The following is a 15,708-nucleotide window of genomic DNA, read 5'->3' as shown; positions in this document are numbered from 1 at the left end:
ACGTAGCAGGACCTTTGAAAAATGTGTTACGTTCTTTGCACATTTTGTTGAACCTAGCAATCTGAGTGAAGGGTGGTAATTTTTACAGAGAAATGTTGTATATGTGTAGGACTCAGACTCTAAGCACCAGCCACTGTTTGCCAGCAGGGTTCAAAGGAAGTGTTCAGAGTTAAGCCTTCCAAAATAGAAAGTCAAAGGTGCTTTGCAGACAATAATGATAAATAACAGCTTAGGTTTCTTCAGCTCATATCTGATGCTTTGCTTTTTTCAGCTGAACATTGGCTGTACTAACCAGTACAGCAGCTCTGCTCCTGTTCTGCTGCAGTACTCCCATGATGCTGGGCTCTTCTGGTCACTCGTGAAGGAAGGCTGCTATCCTGCATCTCCAGGCACAAAAGGATGTGAGGGAAGCTCCCGTGAGCTGAGCGAGCCAACCATGTATCACACAGGAGACTTTGAGGACTGGACAAGAATTACTATTGTTATCCCAAGGTCACTTGCAGCCAGGTACTCTACACTATAAGCCAGCGGCGAATTAGCTGCCTGTCCTTTGAGGCTATGTTAGGAAAAAGTTGCAAGCTGTGAGTAAAATCAGTGTTAAAAATCTGCAGGTCTGGGAAAAAATATATTATGCTCTCCAAAACAGGGAGAATCTTTCCATTTTTAAGTTGTCAAACCATCTATAAAATTAAATTACAAAGCAACAAGGGGATCACAACATATTAATTTGACATCAATCTCTTCATTGTGGTGCCGTCTTTCTTTAGGCATATCAGTTGGGTCAGAGAAGCCAGCAAGAGGGTGATAAGTCATTTAAATCAAATAAGCCATTTCAACAGGATTAATTTTACACTTACCACCGGGCAAAGAGACCCTTTGCTATCTGCACTGCATGCCATCGGCAGCAGAAGTCCCCTAAGCCTGCTGGCTCCTGTGTCTCTCTCTCTAGGCAGTGGCTTTCGTGTTGCCCCTAGGTTTCAGCCCCATCCTCCTGCTACAGGCTTCTCATATTCTCATCTCACGTGTAAAACCGCTGTATTGGACTTCCAGAGGGCTGACTTTGAGCTGTTCAGGACACTGGTTGGCAGAGTCCCTTGGGAGGTGGTTCTGAAGGGCAGAGGAGTCCAGGAAGGCTGGGCACTCTTCAGGAAGGAAATCTTAATGACTCAGGAGCGGTCTGTCCCTACGTGCCCAAAGACAAGCCGACGCGGAAGAAGACCGGCCTGGCTGAACAGAGTTGTGGCTTGAGCTTAGGAGAAAAAAGAGGGTTTATAATCTTTGGAAAAGAGGGCGGGCCACTCACAAGGACTATAAGGATGTTGCGAGGCTGTGCAGGGACAAAATTAGAAAGGCCAAAGCTCATCTGGAGCTCAATCTGGCTACTGCCATTAAAGATAACAAAAAACGTTTTTACAAATACATCAACACAAAGAGGACTAAGGAGAGTCTCCATCCTTTACTGGATGCAGCGGGAAACTTAGTTAAAAAAGATGAGGAAAAGGCTGAGGTGCTTAATGCCTTCTTTGCCTCAGTCTTCAGTGGCAAATCCAGTTGTTCTCTGGATACCCAGTACCCTGAGCTGGTGGAAGGGGATGGGGAGCAGGATGTGGCTCTCACTATCCACGAGGAAATGGTTGGCGACCTGCTACAGCACTTGGATGTACGCAAGTCGATGGGGCCGGATGGGATCCACCCAAGGGTACTGAGAGAACTGGCGGAGGAGCTGGCCAAGCCGCTTTCCATCATTTATCGGCAGTCCTGGCTATCAGGGGAGGTCCCAGTCGACTGGCGGCTAGCAAACGTGACGCCCATCTACAAGAAGGGCCGGAGGGTAGACCCAGGGAACTATAGGCCTGTTAGTTTGACCTCAGTGCCAGGGAAGCTCATGGAGCAGATTATCTTGAGTGTCATCACGTGACACTTACAGGGCAACCAGGCGATCAGGCCCAGTCAGCATGGGTTTATGAAAGGCAGGTCCTGCTTGACGAACCTGATCTCCTTCTATGACAAAGTGACACGCTTAGTGGATGAGGGAAGGGCTGTGGATGTGGTCTACCTTGACTTCAGTAAGGCTTTTGATACCGTTTCCCACAACATTCTCCTCAAGAAACTGGCTGCTCGTGGCTTGGACTGGCGTACGCTTCGTTGGGTTAAAAACTGGCTGGATAGCCAGGCCCAAAGAGTTGTGGTGAATGGAGTCAAATCCAGTTGGAGGCCGGTCACTAGTGGAGTCCCCCAGGGCTCAGTACTGGGGCCAGTCCTCTTTAATATCTTTATCGATGATCTGGATGAGGGGATTGAGTGCACCCTCAGTAAGTTTGCAGATGACACCAAGTTAGGTGCGTGTGTCGATCTGCTCGAGGGTAGGAAGGCTCTGCAGGAGGATCTGGATAGGCTGGACCGATGGTCAGCTGTATGAAGCTGAGGTCAGCTGTATGAAGTTCAACAAGGCCAAGTGCCGGGTCCTGCACCTGGGGCGCAACAACCCCAAGCAGAGCTACAGGCTGGGAGATGAGTGGTTGGAAAGCTGCCTGGCAGAGAAGGACCTGGGAGTACTGGTTGACTGTCGGCTGAATATGAGCCAGCAGTGTGCCCAGGTGGCCAAGAAGGCCAACAGGATCCTGGCTTGCATAAGAAGCAGTGTGGCCAGCAGGTCTAGGGAAGTGATTGTCCCCCTGTACTCGGCTCTGGTGAGGCCGCACCTCAAGTACTGTGATCAGTTTTGGGCCCCTCGCTACAAGAAGGACATGGTGGTCCTCGAGAAAGTCCAGAGAAGGGCAACAAAGCTGGTGAGGGGTCTGGAGAACAAGTCTTACGAGGAGCGGCTGAGGGAGCTGGGATCGTTCAGCCTGGAGAAGAGGAGGCTCAGGGGCGACCTTATCGCTCTCTATAGGTACCTTAAAGGAGGCTGTAGCGAGGTAGGGGTTGGTCTATTCTTCCACATGCCTGGTGACAGGACGAGGGGGAATGGGCTAAAGTTGCGCCAGGGGAGGTTTAGGTTGGATATTAGGAAGAACTTCTTTACGGAAAGGGTTGTTAGGCATTGGAATGGGCTGCCCAGGGAAGTGGTTGCTTCACCATCCCTGGAGGTCTTTAAGAGACGTTTAGATGTTGAACTTAGTGATATGGTTTAGTGGAGGACTTGTTAGTGTTAGGTCAGAGGTTGGACTCGGTGATCTTGGAGGTCTCTTCCAACCTAGATGATTATGTGATTCTGTGTGATCTTCAAGTCCCAGCACGGAGTTTCAGTATGTAACATATTGTGAAGCAAGGGAGCTGGTGCCTTTGCTGTAAGGAGCTGAAATAGCAGCATGTACCGTAACAAGTTTGTCTTTTCTTCAGTAATTAGCCAATAAAAGCAGGTGCCAAATCGCACAGATCTGACACCAGCTGATTTGATTTACTCAAAACAAGCAGTGCGGAATCAATAGCAGCAATCTGTTTGGCATTATGTTCAGTAATGTGATCAAGAATAAGAAGCTCGTGCTAATATATTAAAAATCTAAATATTGGGAGTATGAGGAGGCTCCCAGCATGTTGAAAACTGAATTGTTATGGGTCACTTTGGAAATCATGATTATCTTGAGAGCATCCCATTTTATCAGCTGGTACAAAGCACCAGCATGATGATCAGCTACCTACCAAATCCCCGTGAATAGTAAGTAAATAGTAAGTAAAAAGCAATAAGCACATACATACATACATTAGGCAGAATAGCAAGGAAGATCTCGATTAATGTATTGGATTGGTAATGAGACTTTAAATCAGCTCTCCTCCCTACAAAATGATTCAACTTAAAGCCAAAGACTTAAAATTAAAAAACAAAATATTTTTTCTTTAATAAATTTCCTATGCACTGGGTCAGCTGGAGTAATTTTGTGTAGGCTCACCAAAGTTCCTGAAACAGTTTTAGTTATAGAGGTTAGAGATTAGATTGCTGTTTTTCAGGAATTTTGTGTTGTCACCCAAGAATAAAATCTTTGTATTTCTGTCCACATATCCTGTAGGTTACTTTATCTGCCATTATTTGTAGACATTGGATGATTTTTCCTATATCTAGTTTATTTGATGTTTTTTTACTCAAAAATACACCATCCCACAACAAACTCTGCATCACTGCCATTACTGAGTTATTTTCATAAGTACTGTAAGAAATTGAATTCTGGGATTTAAAAATGTAATTAGCAGTTCGGGTTGAACTGAGTACTGAAAGGCATCTTCAGAGTCATAACTAATCTTTTACTCTAGTTGATAAAACCACATAATCTGTTCTTTGCATCACAGTGGTGGATATAGGCCAGAGAAATAGAGCAAATCAAAATACATCCCCAAAAAATGTGGAAAAAATATCCATATGTGAAGGTGCACAAACACTAGGATGTCAGAAATACTTTCCAGGCATCAGCTTGCTAATCTAGGAAAAGCTCTTTTAGTCTTAAACAAAGATCACAATAGGTGTACAGTGGGTATTAAAGCTGGGAATAGTAATACCATGCCTTTTGTTATTGTTCCTCTTCAGCAAAACTCGATTCCGCTGGATCCAGGAGAGCAGCTCCCACAAGAGTGTGCCTCCTTTTGGCTTAGATGGTGTTTACATTTCTGAGCCTTGTCCCAATTATTGCAGCGGTCACGGGGACTGCGTCTCAGGGGTCTGTTTTTGTGACTTGGGCTACACAGGTAAGACAACCTTTTTTAGATGGTACAACAGTAAACACTGTCTGAGTTGCTGTTGTAAGCCTAGCATCTTGTTTTTCCTCTACAGTATTCCAGGAAAATACATGATGACATAAATTTTATGGGCTGCCAGCAAGAATCTTTTCTTTTCGTTAAATGAAATGTAGCACAGGAGTCCAGTACAGACAAAACAGAGCAGCTGAAGACAGGAAACACCGGTGATGTTTCTGGCAACTGCGATCTTTGAACATCACCATCTGTATAAATGGGAAGGGACTAGCAATGAAAGCAAAAACAAAATAAAATATTATAAACTAAGAAGTCTGCTTAAAAACCTTTGGAACATCTTCAAATTAATTGTTGCTGGTTTTGAGTCCCCTGGCCATCAGATGGCATGGGACCAGGAAGGAACATATGTTCTGACAGGCCCTTCTGCGAAAAATTCTGCTCACTTGTGGTTTCTGGGGCTTTTATGCTGAAACAAACAAACAAACAAACAAAAACATACCCAGTGAAAAAACAGAGATTGACACAACCAGTTGCATACTGCACTCTTTTCAACCCCCTACACCAACAAAGCAATAAGCTATCCTCTTTTGTTCAATTTGTTTAAAAAGAACTAAAAGGATAATATTTTTCTGTTTACATAAAAACATCTTATCAATATAAAGCATGTCTATTTTTCACCTAGTGAAATAAGCTATCTTAGAGTTTAATGGAAGAGGGCTTATTCTGCCTACAAAAAATTATAAAGAGGGATTGAAAAGGTACAATCCTGTTGTCATGGCATTTTCTGAAAAAAAAAGCATGGTTCTTTCTCTTGCATGGGTGCAATAGAACTATTTGTCAATTTTCTGTACCTGACCTTTACTCTCTTCAGCACAGTTTCAACAAAGCATCTCCCATATATTTTTCTTTTCTTGAAGCATCACATGGAACCTGTGTGTCTAATGTGCCTAACCACAGTGAGATGTTCGACAGGTTTGAGAGGAAGCTAAGCCCTCTCTGGTACAAGATAACAGGAGGTCAGGTTGGAACAGGCTGTGGCGTGCTCAGTGATGGAAAATCTCTGTACTTCAATGGACCTGGTAAAAGGGAGGCAAGGACTGTTCCTCTGGACACTACAAATATCAGGTCAGTCATCAGTGCTGCTTCTCACAACTGTCTGAGTTATTAGTGTTGTCTTTGCAAGCATAGATGAGAGAGGGTATGAAATGTTTTTTTTTCTAGTAATCACAACCCATAAAAGAAATCTTAGGGAAGTTACTTTTTTTGCTCATTCTGACCTTCTACTTCCTTTTCCAGAGGAGGAAAACTTAGGTTAGAAATAGAATGGAAAAGCATCATAGAAAATGTGAACTGTTCATCCTTCTGGGAAGATGGTTTTGTGGTGTATTCTAGATGGCCAGGCAGAAGATGTGGCCTTGAAACTGCACAAAACCTAAGAGTCTGGACAGAAAAATTCCCTTTCCACTGATGCCATTGAATTCCAGTCATGTTGATACCATAGCAAATGAGCTATTGTTGATTTGCCAGACGTTATGAATTAGTCCACTTGTAAGAAGTGTAAAACAATGTAATAGGAATTGTTTCTGTGCAGTCAAGAGGCTAACAAGCTTTCACCTCTCTCCCTGCTACCACCGAATTCTGCTCCACTGGTAGTAATTACCCTTTTTCTCTCAAATTGTCCAATTGATTAATGTAATTAGGATAAACTAAGGACAATTAATTCTAACTATTATTTATCCTGGAGTTTGCAGCTGCTTTGTCCAGTCTCATAAGGGATCATGTGCCTGAAACGTTGCCCACCCTACAATTATATCCATTAGTTTAATAAAAGATATTTCTCCTGTCAAATACTGCTCCAAGAGCAAGTTATACAGTGAGTCGTTGCATTATTTAATTTGTGGGATCATTCAGCAGAGTGTGGCCACAAATTAGCGTTCCCTCTCTCCAGTTCAGCCAAGTAGTGCTCCTTAGGGCAGTATGGGTTCTGTGGTTTTTGGGACATCCTTAGCTACTCCACAGCACAGAGCAACACAGCAGCAACTGCCCTTCCTCTGTGTCCTGCCTGTCTGTCAAATTCTCCTCTGACAAATACTTGATATATAATAATGTAAATTCCTTAATAATTAAATTAATTTCTGGTTTGACAAATATGCTTTTGACAAGTACTGGAACTCTGGAAAGATCTGAACATATTTTCTGTTCCACTCTCTTTTTAAATCTCATATTGTTAATACTCTGAAGTATAATTTTGAAAGTAGCCACACCATCAGGATGTCTATGTTCAAATTATATTTTTTAGTTATTCCTTCTTTTCTGGAGACATCTTCTTTAAAAAGAAAATGATTTTCTTTAGCTTTTAGATTTCAGAGACCACTTTTAATGCCAGATACTTATAGCTTTGCATTTTTATAGAATTTGAACCCCTTAAAACATGAAAAGAAGTTACAAAATACTGCACAATGCTCTTTCTTGACTTTTTCAATCTATCATTACTTCGATTTTGCACGAGAACATGGGGTAAAACTACCCCATGAATGGGATGTCAAAAATATGGGGTGTCAAAACTACCCCAAGGACCTAAATGGCCAGAGGGCACCTTCTGGTAAGAACAACTAAGATCCTTGTTCTGAGTTGGTGAGCTGCTCTCCTGCTGAGACTGATCATTTTGGCAAAATAAACGAGCACTTCTCTCACAAGAGAGAACAGAAATACCAGTCGTCTCAAGCACAAACGGGGCAAACATGGATTTTTTTAGTTACTTTGGCCACATGTGCTTAAGGGCAGGATCCCATTCATGCAGCTGGTCTAGAACATGGGCACCTTAGACAACAGCAATTACCCCAGGCTTCTTATATGCTCAAAGGAGATAAAATAGCTACTTCAAAAGGGCAATGCAATTCATCCTGAAATAGGGCATAGCAAAGGCCAGTGCTTTGTCTTCTGGAAGTGTGCATTTTTTCATTATTTTTAAGGGAATCTGGGCTGGTCGTGTAACATACAGCCGTTAGACACCTTGCTTAGAACAGATAAATCCCACTTTAAGATTTGAGACTGTCTGTAACATTAACTAGATAATTTCTCCTAGAAGCAAGAGCAGATTAAGTTTGTGAGAGTGTGAGGGGTTAACTGAAAGACCATACCCTGAAAACAAAATTGTACTCCAGCTGAGAAATGTTTTCTGTTATTGGAGCTAAAATTAATGTCACTTGAAAGAGGAGATTAGAGTGAAGCACTTTTTCCCTTTTTGGTATTATTTTTTGCATTCAGTAATGCTTTGTATAGAGTTAGGTTACATTATTAGGGGTCATCTTAGCCCCTGCACAGTTATCTTTTATTTGTGAGTGGGTTTTTTGGTTGTGGGTTTTTGGTGACTGAGTAAACAGCAGGAAAATATATCTTTAAAGACATACCACTAGATATGTGGATTGAAGGTTGTGAATAGGAATGCTGAAACTCCTGCAGTAGAGTTTTAAGCTTCTTATTTTTCAGGTTAATAATGTTTTCCCAGACCTTTTAAGATCTTATTTCATTAAATCAGGCATGGAATAGCAAAAAAAAAAAAAAAAAAGAGAGAGAAAAATATTGCAAGACATTAAAGTATGATTTTCATTCTCAGTTCCTGCAGACCTACCTATGCATGTTCTGTATCACCTTGCTTCAGTTACAGTTTTTTGTATGCAAGGGGTACATTTTATGTAAAGAATGTAAAGAATTCTTGATCATTTTTGTAGAAAATACAAAGACCTTTTCCTTCTCACCCTTATCTTCCCAGAGGAGAGGGGCACACTGAGGCTCAATGCTCCTTGTTCACTTTGCTCCAAAGGGGCCAAGATTTGTCAGCCCATGCAGTGCTGCTTAGGGTAGCAGCCTAACAGCACACTCCTAAACTTGGGTTTAACACAAAAAGCGTTTAAAACTAAAGCTTGTTCCCCCAGACCAATGACTGCCAACATGCATTCCATGTCTAGCACATACACTAAGTGCGGTCATATTCTTAAGCTTTATTTGCCCAATCATCTCCTTATTCCTTACATAATTGATTACACTTTTTTTTTAAAGACATGAAGAGAGTATCCCATACTGCTAAGAGAACTGTAAGAAAAGTGTCAAAATTCATTTCACCTAGACCATTTTCTGGCCTGCACTTCAGAAACCTGCTGGAGTCTCTCCTTCCTTCCCTTTTGCACAGCCCAATGTGCCAAAGGCACAATTTTGCCAGCAGTATTTTCATCCTCTTGACTGACAATATGATACCTGGATGCATTTTGATGAGCTACTGCCTCCCATTTTGATGGCCTCTCCCTTCTGACACTCTTCAGTATCTGTTCAGTGACAGCATTTGCACACAGTGCCTACCTGGCTGCTAAATACAATCTGTGTAGTATGTATATTTTTCCAGCAGTGACATCTGGCTTGTTAGCTGACTGGCTCCTGTTTGCGTTACAGACTGTTGCTAATGACTGTGCAACCATTTCAGAGAGTTGTTCTGGGTCAGACTTGTCCAGATCAGATGGGCTGGTTCACTCTTCTGCAGAAAGGTTTTTTGTTTTTGTTTCTGTTTTTGTTTTTGTTTGCTTTTTACTGATCTCTACATCTGGCAGTCATAAAAGAGAATTTTATCTATAAATCCTTTCACCTGTGAGGCTGCGGTATAGTGTTTTATTGTCAGAATACTCTCTCAGAAAGCAGAGCCGCAGAAAACAATAGGACCTATTTGACTAATCTTTGCAACACTGTGAACCATTCTGTTCTTGAGCTATGGGGTTATATCACGAATGAGTCTGATGAGTATATTCTGGCTTGTCAAGTCCCTATGGGTATACGAAACATGTCACATACGAAATACCAATTTCAGTAACAGAACTGGATTGTGGTCAGCTTTAGAATCAGGAGAGGCTCATAACAATGTGTGTGTAGCTGTGGGTGAGGGAAATTGGAGTCATATCTGCATGGTAATGGCTCTGCCTGTAGTCCTGTGGCTTGTCTGTGATTTTACTGATGTCAGTACAAATTAGAACCAAATCCCCTAAAGCAAAAAGAGTTATCCTTGTGGGGAGTTATCTGAGTGACAAATCAAGCATTCTTTCTTCACACAGAGCCATAAATCCACCTTGAAAACTAGTATTTAAAATAAAGAAGTTATCTACAAGCAATAGAATTAACAAAGCCTAGTTTCCTTTTGATTCATGTTCTTTTTTCCCCCAAGTCCCTGCTTGGCAATAACCCCACCTCTCCCTGTGTACTCCACAAAGATGCCTCCCAGCACAAGAGACAAGCAATTGCTTCTCAAAAACATCACATCAGCAAGTACTACAATAAAACAACAGGCAGGCATCATCATAAGTCAAAACTTGTCTAGGAAACAGGAAGGAGAATGGCCTTGCCAACTTTCAGCGTGTAAAAGCTCAGGGCAGGTATGAGCCCACGTTCCCTGCTCAGTTCTGGCGTTGTTTCAGGTGTGCAATGCAGATGACCTGTGAAGAAGGAGTAGATGAGGGGGCAATGGCCTTTTCAGTCACGTCACTGCTCTTTACATTAGTTATGACCAGAGAAGCCTCAGACAAATGTCAGAAATACGTAATGAAATTTGGTGATTGAGCAACAGGACATTAATTAAAATAAATTGTTGTTACTAGTAAAGCAGTGCACATCTAAAAGAAAATGTAAACTACACTGACACCTCAGATTCACAATTAAAAATAACAATTCAACAAGTGTACCAAGGCGTCACTGTAGACTGTGATAAAAATGACAAGATTTTGGAGCACAAGGATGGGATAATTATTAATTCAAATATAGCTAGATAGGGATGTTCCGGGCTTGTCCAAAATTCTGTCAGTTAAACCAACATCATTGTCTCAAAGGCATGTTGCAGCCTTAGAAGGGTTTCAGAAAATAGCTATGGAAAAAATCAAGGATATGGAAAAACTATCATGCGAATGAAAATGTTGCCATGGTTTACCATAGAAAGGAGGAGGAGAAGTATGGAAGTTATAAAAAGTAATGACTACAGGGAAGATACAAAAAAGGCAAATCAGGAACATTTCTTCCCTGTCTCATAACAAAAGAACAAGATAATATTCAATTAAATTAAAATGTATAAATTCATACTCCAAGTGACTAGTTCACGAAACATCCCATGAATGCTTATTACTGACATTTTTTTACATTAAGAATTTAACAATCAAAAAGAGACTGGTGATTTAGAGAGGATGTAACAACTCCATTTAAACTCTACTGTTATCTGTTAAGGCTTAAACCAGGTTCCAGCTAGAAGAGATCAAGGTAAGACCTGATGTAAGTTGCAGATTTGGCTTTAGCATTTTTGCATCTTTGCATTAAGAAAGGAACTGTTAAAGTCTCCTGCTCAGTTCAACGATATATTTATTAGGCACAGGATCAATAAAACACATCAACTTCTGTCGTGGGTCCCCTACTCTTTACTATGGCAATGCTTGATTTCAGTAGGATCACTGCCTGATCAATAAGCCTGAAATAATGACCTAACTGAAAATGCCACATTAGTTAAGGAGAAAAGATTTATCCTAACTAACCTTGTGCTATTAGAAGATAATTGCACTTCTCTTCTAATCTGATATTTTTTTAACAGGCTAGTTCAATTTTATGTACAAATTGGAAGCAAGGCTACTGGCAACTCCTGCAACAGACCAAGAGCCAGAAATGAAGGTAAAACCTCTTTTCCTTATAATAAGCTTTTTGTACTTGGGGTCTTCTATAGTGCTTTTACCTTTTACTGTCTCTACAAAATGAGAAAGTCTGTTTCATTTTTAACATTATTCAGTTAGCTCTTCACTCTTCGTAAATGGTACATAAGTTAACTTTCAATTAAAAAGAAGTCTATTTACTTTTATCCCATATTTTTTTTATATTTATTTTTACCAAACCTAATGGCGCTCTATTAGTAACAGTAATTTCTTTCGAGCTGTGATGGTTTAAGACAAGATTGGCAAGAAGAGGTATAGTTGCTTCTATTAAACTACTTGAAAATGTTGGAAAACAGGTAGATATACAAGTACACAGGACTTTCTTCAGGTCTGAAACACAAGGAATAAACTTCAAGTTCAGGATAAATTTGTCAACTTCCATATCTCACCTGAAGAAGAGTTGTGTGCCTGAAAATTTATTCAGTTTTCATCTCCATCAGTGGGTCTGATAAAAGATTGCCTTTCAACCCATTCTCATGCATAATTTCCCTGAAACACAAAATTATAAAGCTGCAGAAGGAAATATGTTTAGTGTGAAGAAGTTCATCTCTCCCAGCTGCATCCTCCCTTATTTTACCTACACGCTTAGAATTATTGTGATGGAGATGGGACTGATATTTGGATTTGGGAAGGATCAGCAGAGTTTTGGGAGCAGATTCCCTATGTAAAGTGGTCTAGTTGCATGAAGACAGAAGTCACTAATCACTGAGAAATTCTGTCACTGTCACTGAGAAAAACTTGTTTTTCTCTCATTATAAACCATTTAACATCAATGGACTGTTTCCTGGTGTACGGCATTTGTATTGACACCAATTCAGAACTGTCATCTTTCAGCATAGATTACAGTAAGGGTTTGATTCTCCTCTCATTTGCACTGCTGTAAGACACAAGAAAATCTGTTATCTTTGAAAGTACTCCAGTATAAAAGAGTTTTAAGAGGAGAAATATACATAGGAAGTGCTTCTTTCTTGCATTATCCCCTGTGATGAGCTCATTAGTGATTTCAAAATTCTGCTATGTGCTACTATTTACCATAATGTGTGTAAGATCCAAAGACTATCTTAAATTATCTAAATATTAAGATAATTCACTTTTAAAGATGCTGCGAGCTTGCATAGGTAGCATAAACATTTTGAACTACCCCTTATGGGAAGCCCAGCTATCAGAATTACAACTTAGTGTCCCACACAAACTCTAGGAATACTCCACATGAAATAAATACTGACTGTATTAAGAAAGGCACGTTACACCCTCAATAAGTAAAAGATTTGATCCTTTGAGTTTGGCGAAGACAAGCAACACAACATGTAGCAGATAGTGAGCCCATGCCATGTTTGCAACAGGTCTTGAGCACAAAATGCTTCTGGACCAGGAAATGCCAAATGGATAGGGGAGACACACTCACGTCAGTGGTGTACACTGGACGAGGGCTGGCAACTCCTGAGCACAGGCTGAAGAGCTGCCCCCCTCTTCTCTGCACAGTCAGACTAACTGCCTTGCTTAATTTTAACTACAGGTCTCGTGGTTCAATTCACAAATGATAACGGGATCACCTGGCATTTACTGCGAGAGCTGGACTTCATGTCGTACCTGGAACCTCAGGTTGTTTCGATAGACTTACCTCGGGAGGCCAAAACCCCTGCCACAGCTTTCAGGTGGTGGCAGCCACAACATGGTATGCAATGCCATCCTAAGAATTCATTAAATGTTTTTATCCAACCCAAGCATGAGTGCTTCTCCATATGGGCGTGTGCTGCAGAAACCTCAGGTTACTAAAAACACATTGTGGTGAACAGTTTGGATGCTGTAAGTGCATGTTTAGGCTTTCCTTAGTCATGCTACAGACATAATTTTCTTCTATAACACCCAAGCACAATACGGTGTTTAAGATTAAAATTGTTTAAAAGCCAAGTTTAAACTAAAGATGCTGAGAGGAGAGGAGGGGAAAAGTTTACACAGAAAAGCTTGAATAAGATGAGAGGACTTACCTGAGTAAAGAGTGAGCTGGGATGTAAAATGGCTAACACATCTCATTTTTCTTCTGATTTGGAAGGGGAGGCATAACTTGGTCTTGAACCTGCCTACATAGTAGCTCCCATCTCATAGAATCATAGATATATATTATAGAACTCTCTATATTAACATCTTTGCATACCCAGAGCCCCGTGCCTCTGCCTTCTGCTCCACCTCCAAAGCCCACTCAGATATTTCCCGCATCCTCAGATGAAAGTAAAGCCCTGATGCTGACTGATAGCTACAGCCACCGTGACAGCTCCTGCCTTGCACTGTGGCACATTACTACTAGTAAAAGTGTCCTTATTGAGTGTTTCACCTTTGCGCAAGTCAGGAGCTCCTGGCTCCCTGAAGGAAATAGAAGGTGATGCTCAGACATATAGAAAAGTACATTTTAACAGCAGCTCCCTGGGGAGAAAAGAACATAGCTTACAGTCAGGTAATTACGGTATGCAGCTTCTTGGATATCATTTATCATTTTGATGGCTGTTTTTATTCGTACATTTTTATACAATATACATGCTGGAGTTAACTGTCCTCACTAGGGAAGAGAGTAGACAAGACAAGAGGATGTGATTTAGCTACAAAGCCAGTTCATTCGAGAAAAATGCTGAACAGGAACTGGTGGACCACAGACCATTATTCTGCCATAGCAGTTTGCACTGTTTAGTGGTGAGATGTCAGACCTGTTGCTCTCTGCCTATGTCCTGCTGGTTGCTGCTTGCCTCTGGAGGCATCTGGGTGACATCTGTCTCTGCTGAGAGTGGTCTCTGTAAGGCTACCTGACAGCAGTCCTCTAGATCTCAGTGAGAGAGAGAATTTGTGACGGGAGGCTGAAATACAGCCTTCCATACCAGTGCCCACAGGTGACAACCACTCCTCGTTACAGACGATAGCTCCTTCATAGATTATCCTTTGTCTGACATAACTCAGCGCAGAGTGGCTCTATCAGCCATGACCCATGTTCCTCTTGTTGGCAAGACATAAGTCCTGGCACATCGTCGTGAGCTCACAATTTATCAAGTCTTTCTTCTTCTATAAGGGTACGAAAGTGATTGTACAGTAAGACAATATTTTTAGCATGCCAGTAGAAAGCTATCCTCTTCCAATCAAAAGGTAATTTGGGAGTTAGTCAGAGGCCTTTCTGATTTAGCTGTGGGGAATAACAGGAAAGTTGTGACTGATAAATGGAAATCCCCAACCTAAGGGCTCAGGAAATGTCTCATTCAAACGCAGGGAGAGTGCACAATGATGAAGGCATTGAAGCTGAAAAAGAAACATAATTTAGAGTCCAGGTTCATCCTTGAGCAATGTGTTAGCCATGTTTAACAGCGGTCTGTCTGTGACTGAGCACAACTCACTACATGAATGCAGGATGCAGTTATGAAAAAATAACTAACAGGGACTCCACTAACTCACCCATTCTGCTTTTTATAGGGAAGCATTCGGCTCAGTGGGCTTTGGATGATGTGCTTATAGGGATGAATGACAGCTCTCAAACTGGCTTCCAGGATAAATTTGATGGAACTGTGGATTTACAAGCAAGCTGGTACAGAATACAAGGGGGACAAGTAGACATTGAGTGCCTATCTATGGATACAGCTCTGATGTTCAGTGAAAACATCGGTATGTGTCACCAAGCACTACTACATTTGTATGCACCTATTTTATAAATTCTGTGTGGGTCAAGTTTTTACAATATGGAAGGTATTCAGAGATTCAAGTATATAGTAATCTGCAGGGAAGAGAAGCTGAAAAGAAGGAGATGAAAATGCAGATAACAAATCTGAATGACAGTACCAAAAGCATATGCATAAGGCATTCAATTTCATTTTTGTTGTTTCTCTCTTTTATTAGGAAAACCTCGCTTTGCGGAGACTTGGGACTTTCATGTATCAGCCTCTACTTTCCTGCAGTTTGAGCTAAGCATGGGTTGCAGCAAGCCATACAGCAATTCTCATAGCATTCACCTGCAGTATTCTTTAAACAATGGGAGAGACTGGCACTTGGTGACAGAGGAGTGTGTGCCTCCAACCATTGGCTGTCAGCACTACACCGAGAGCTCCATCTACACTTCAGAAAGATTCCAAAATTGGAAGAGAATTACGGTCTACCTTCCACCTGCAACATAGTGAGCACTGTTCTAGCTGTTTAGCATGATATAGATTTTGCTGATCTAATTTGAGCAAACATCCCCCAGCTTGGGAATTTTCTGCATGTCTTTTAAATTATTAAATGTGTGTTGTCATGCCATCAGAATTTTAAATTTCACTTCAAAATATTTCAT

At 41.2% G+C, this 15,708-nt stretch overlaps 1 protein-coding gene across 2 annotated transcripts in view; it reads left to right on the top strand.

The window, feature by feature from the left end:
• RELN (reelin) overlaps positions 1–15,708 on the top strand; it is a 293,331-nt gene that overhangs the window by 224,508 nt on the left and 53,115 nt on the right. For both annotated transcript variants that reach the window (XM_066986910.1, XM_048068408.2), the window contains exons 28-34: positions 272–507; positions 4,520–4,677; positions 5,601–5,808; positions 11,294–11,370; positions 12,925–13,083; positions 14,859–15,047; positions 15,279–15,552. In XM_066986910.1, coding sequence (XP_066843011.1) covers positions 272–507; positions 4,520–4,677; positions 5,601–5,808; positions 11,294–11,370; positions 12,925–13,083; positions 14,859–15,047; positions 15,279–15,552 — 1,301 coding nt within the window. The remainder of the gene's footprint in view (positions 1–271; positions 508–4,519; positions 4,678–5,600; positions 5,809–11,293; positions 11,371–12,924; positions 13,084–14,858; positions 15,048–15,278; positions 15,553–15,708) is intronic.

This window comes from Anser cygnoides, chromosome 1, assembly GCF_040182565.1.
Source record: "Anser cygnoides isolate HZ-2024a breed goose chromosome 1, Taihu_goose_T2T_genome, whole genome shotgun sequence".
NCBI classification, from domain to species: domain Eukaryota; kingdom Metazoa; phylum Chordata; class Aves; order Anseriformes; family Anatidae; genus Anser; species Anser cygnoides.
Note: the sequence above shows the minus strand (reverse complement) of the source record. Positions and strands in the feature narration are given on the sequence as shown.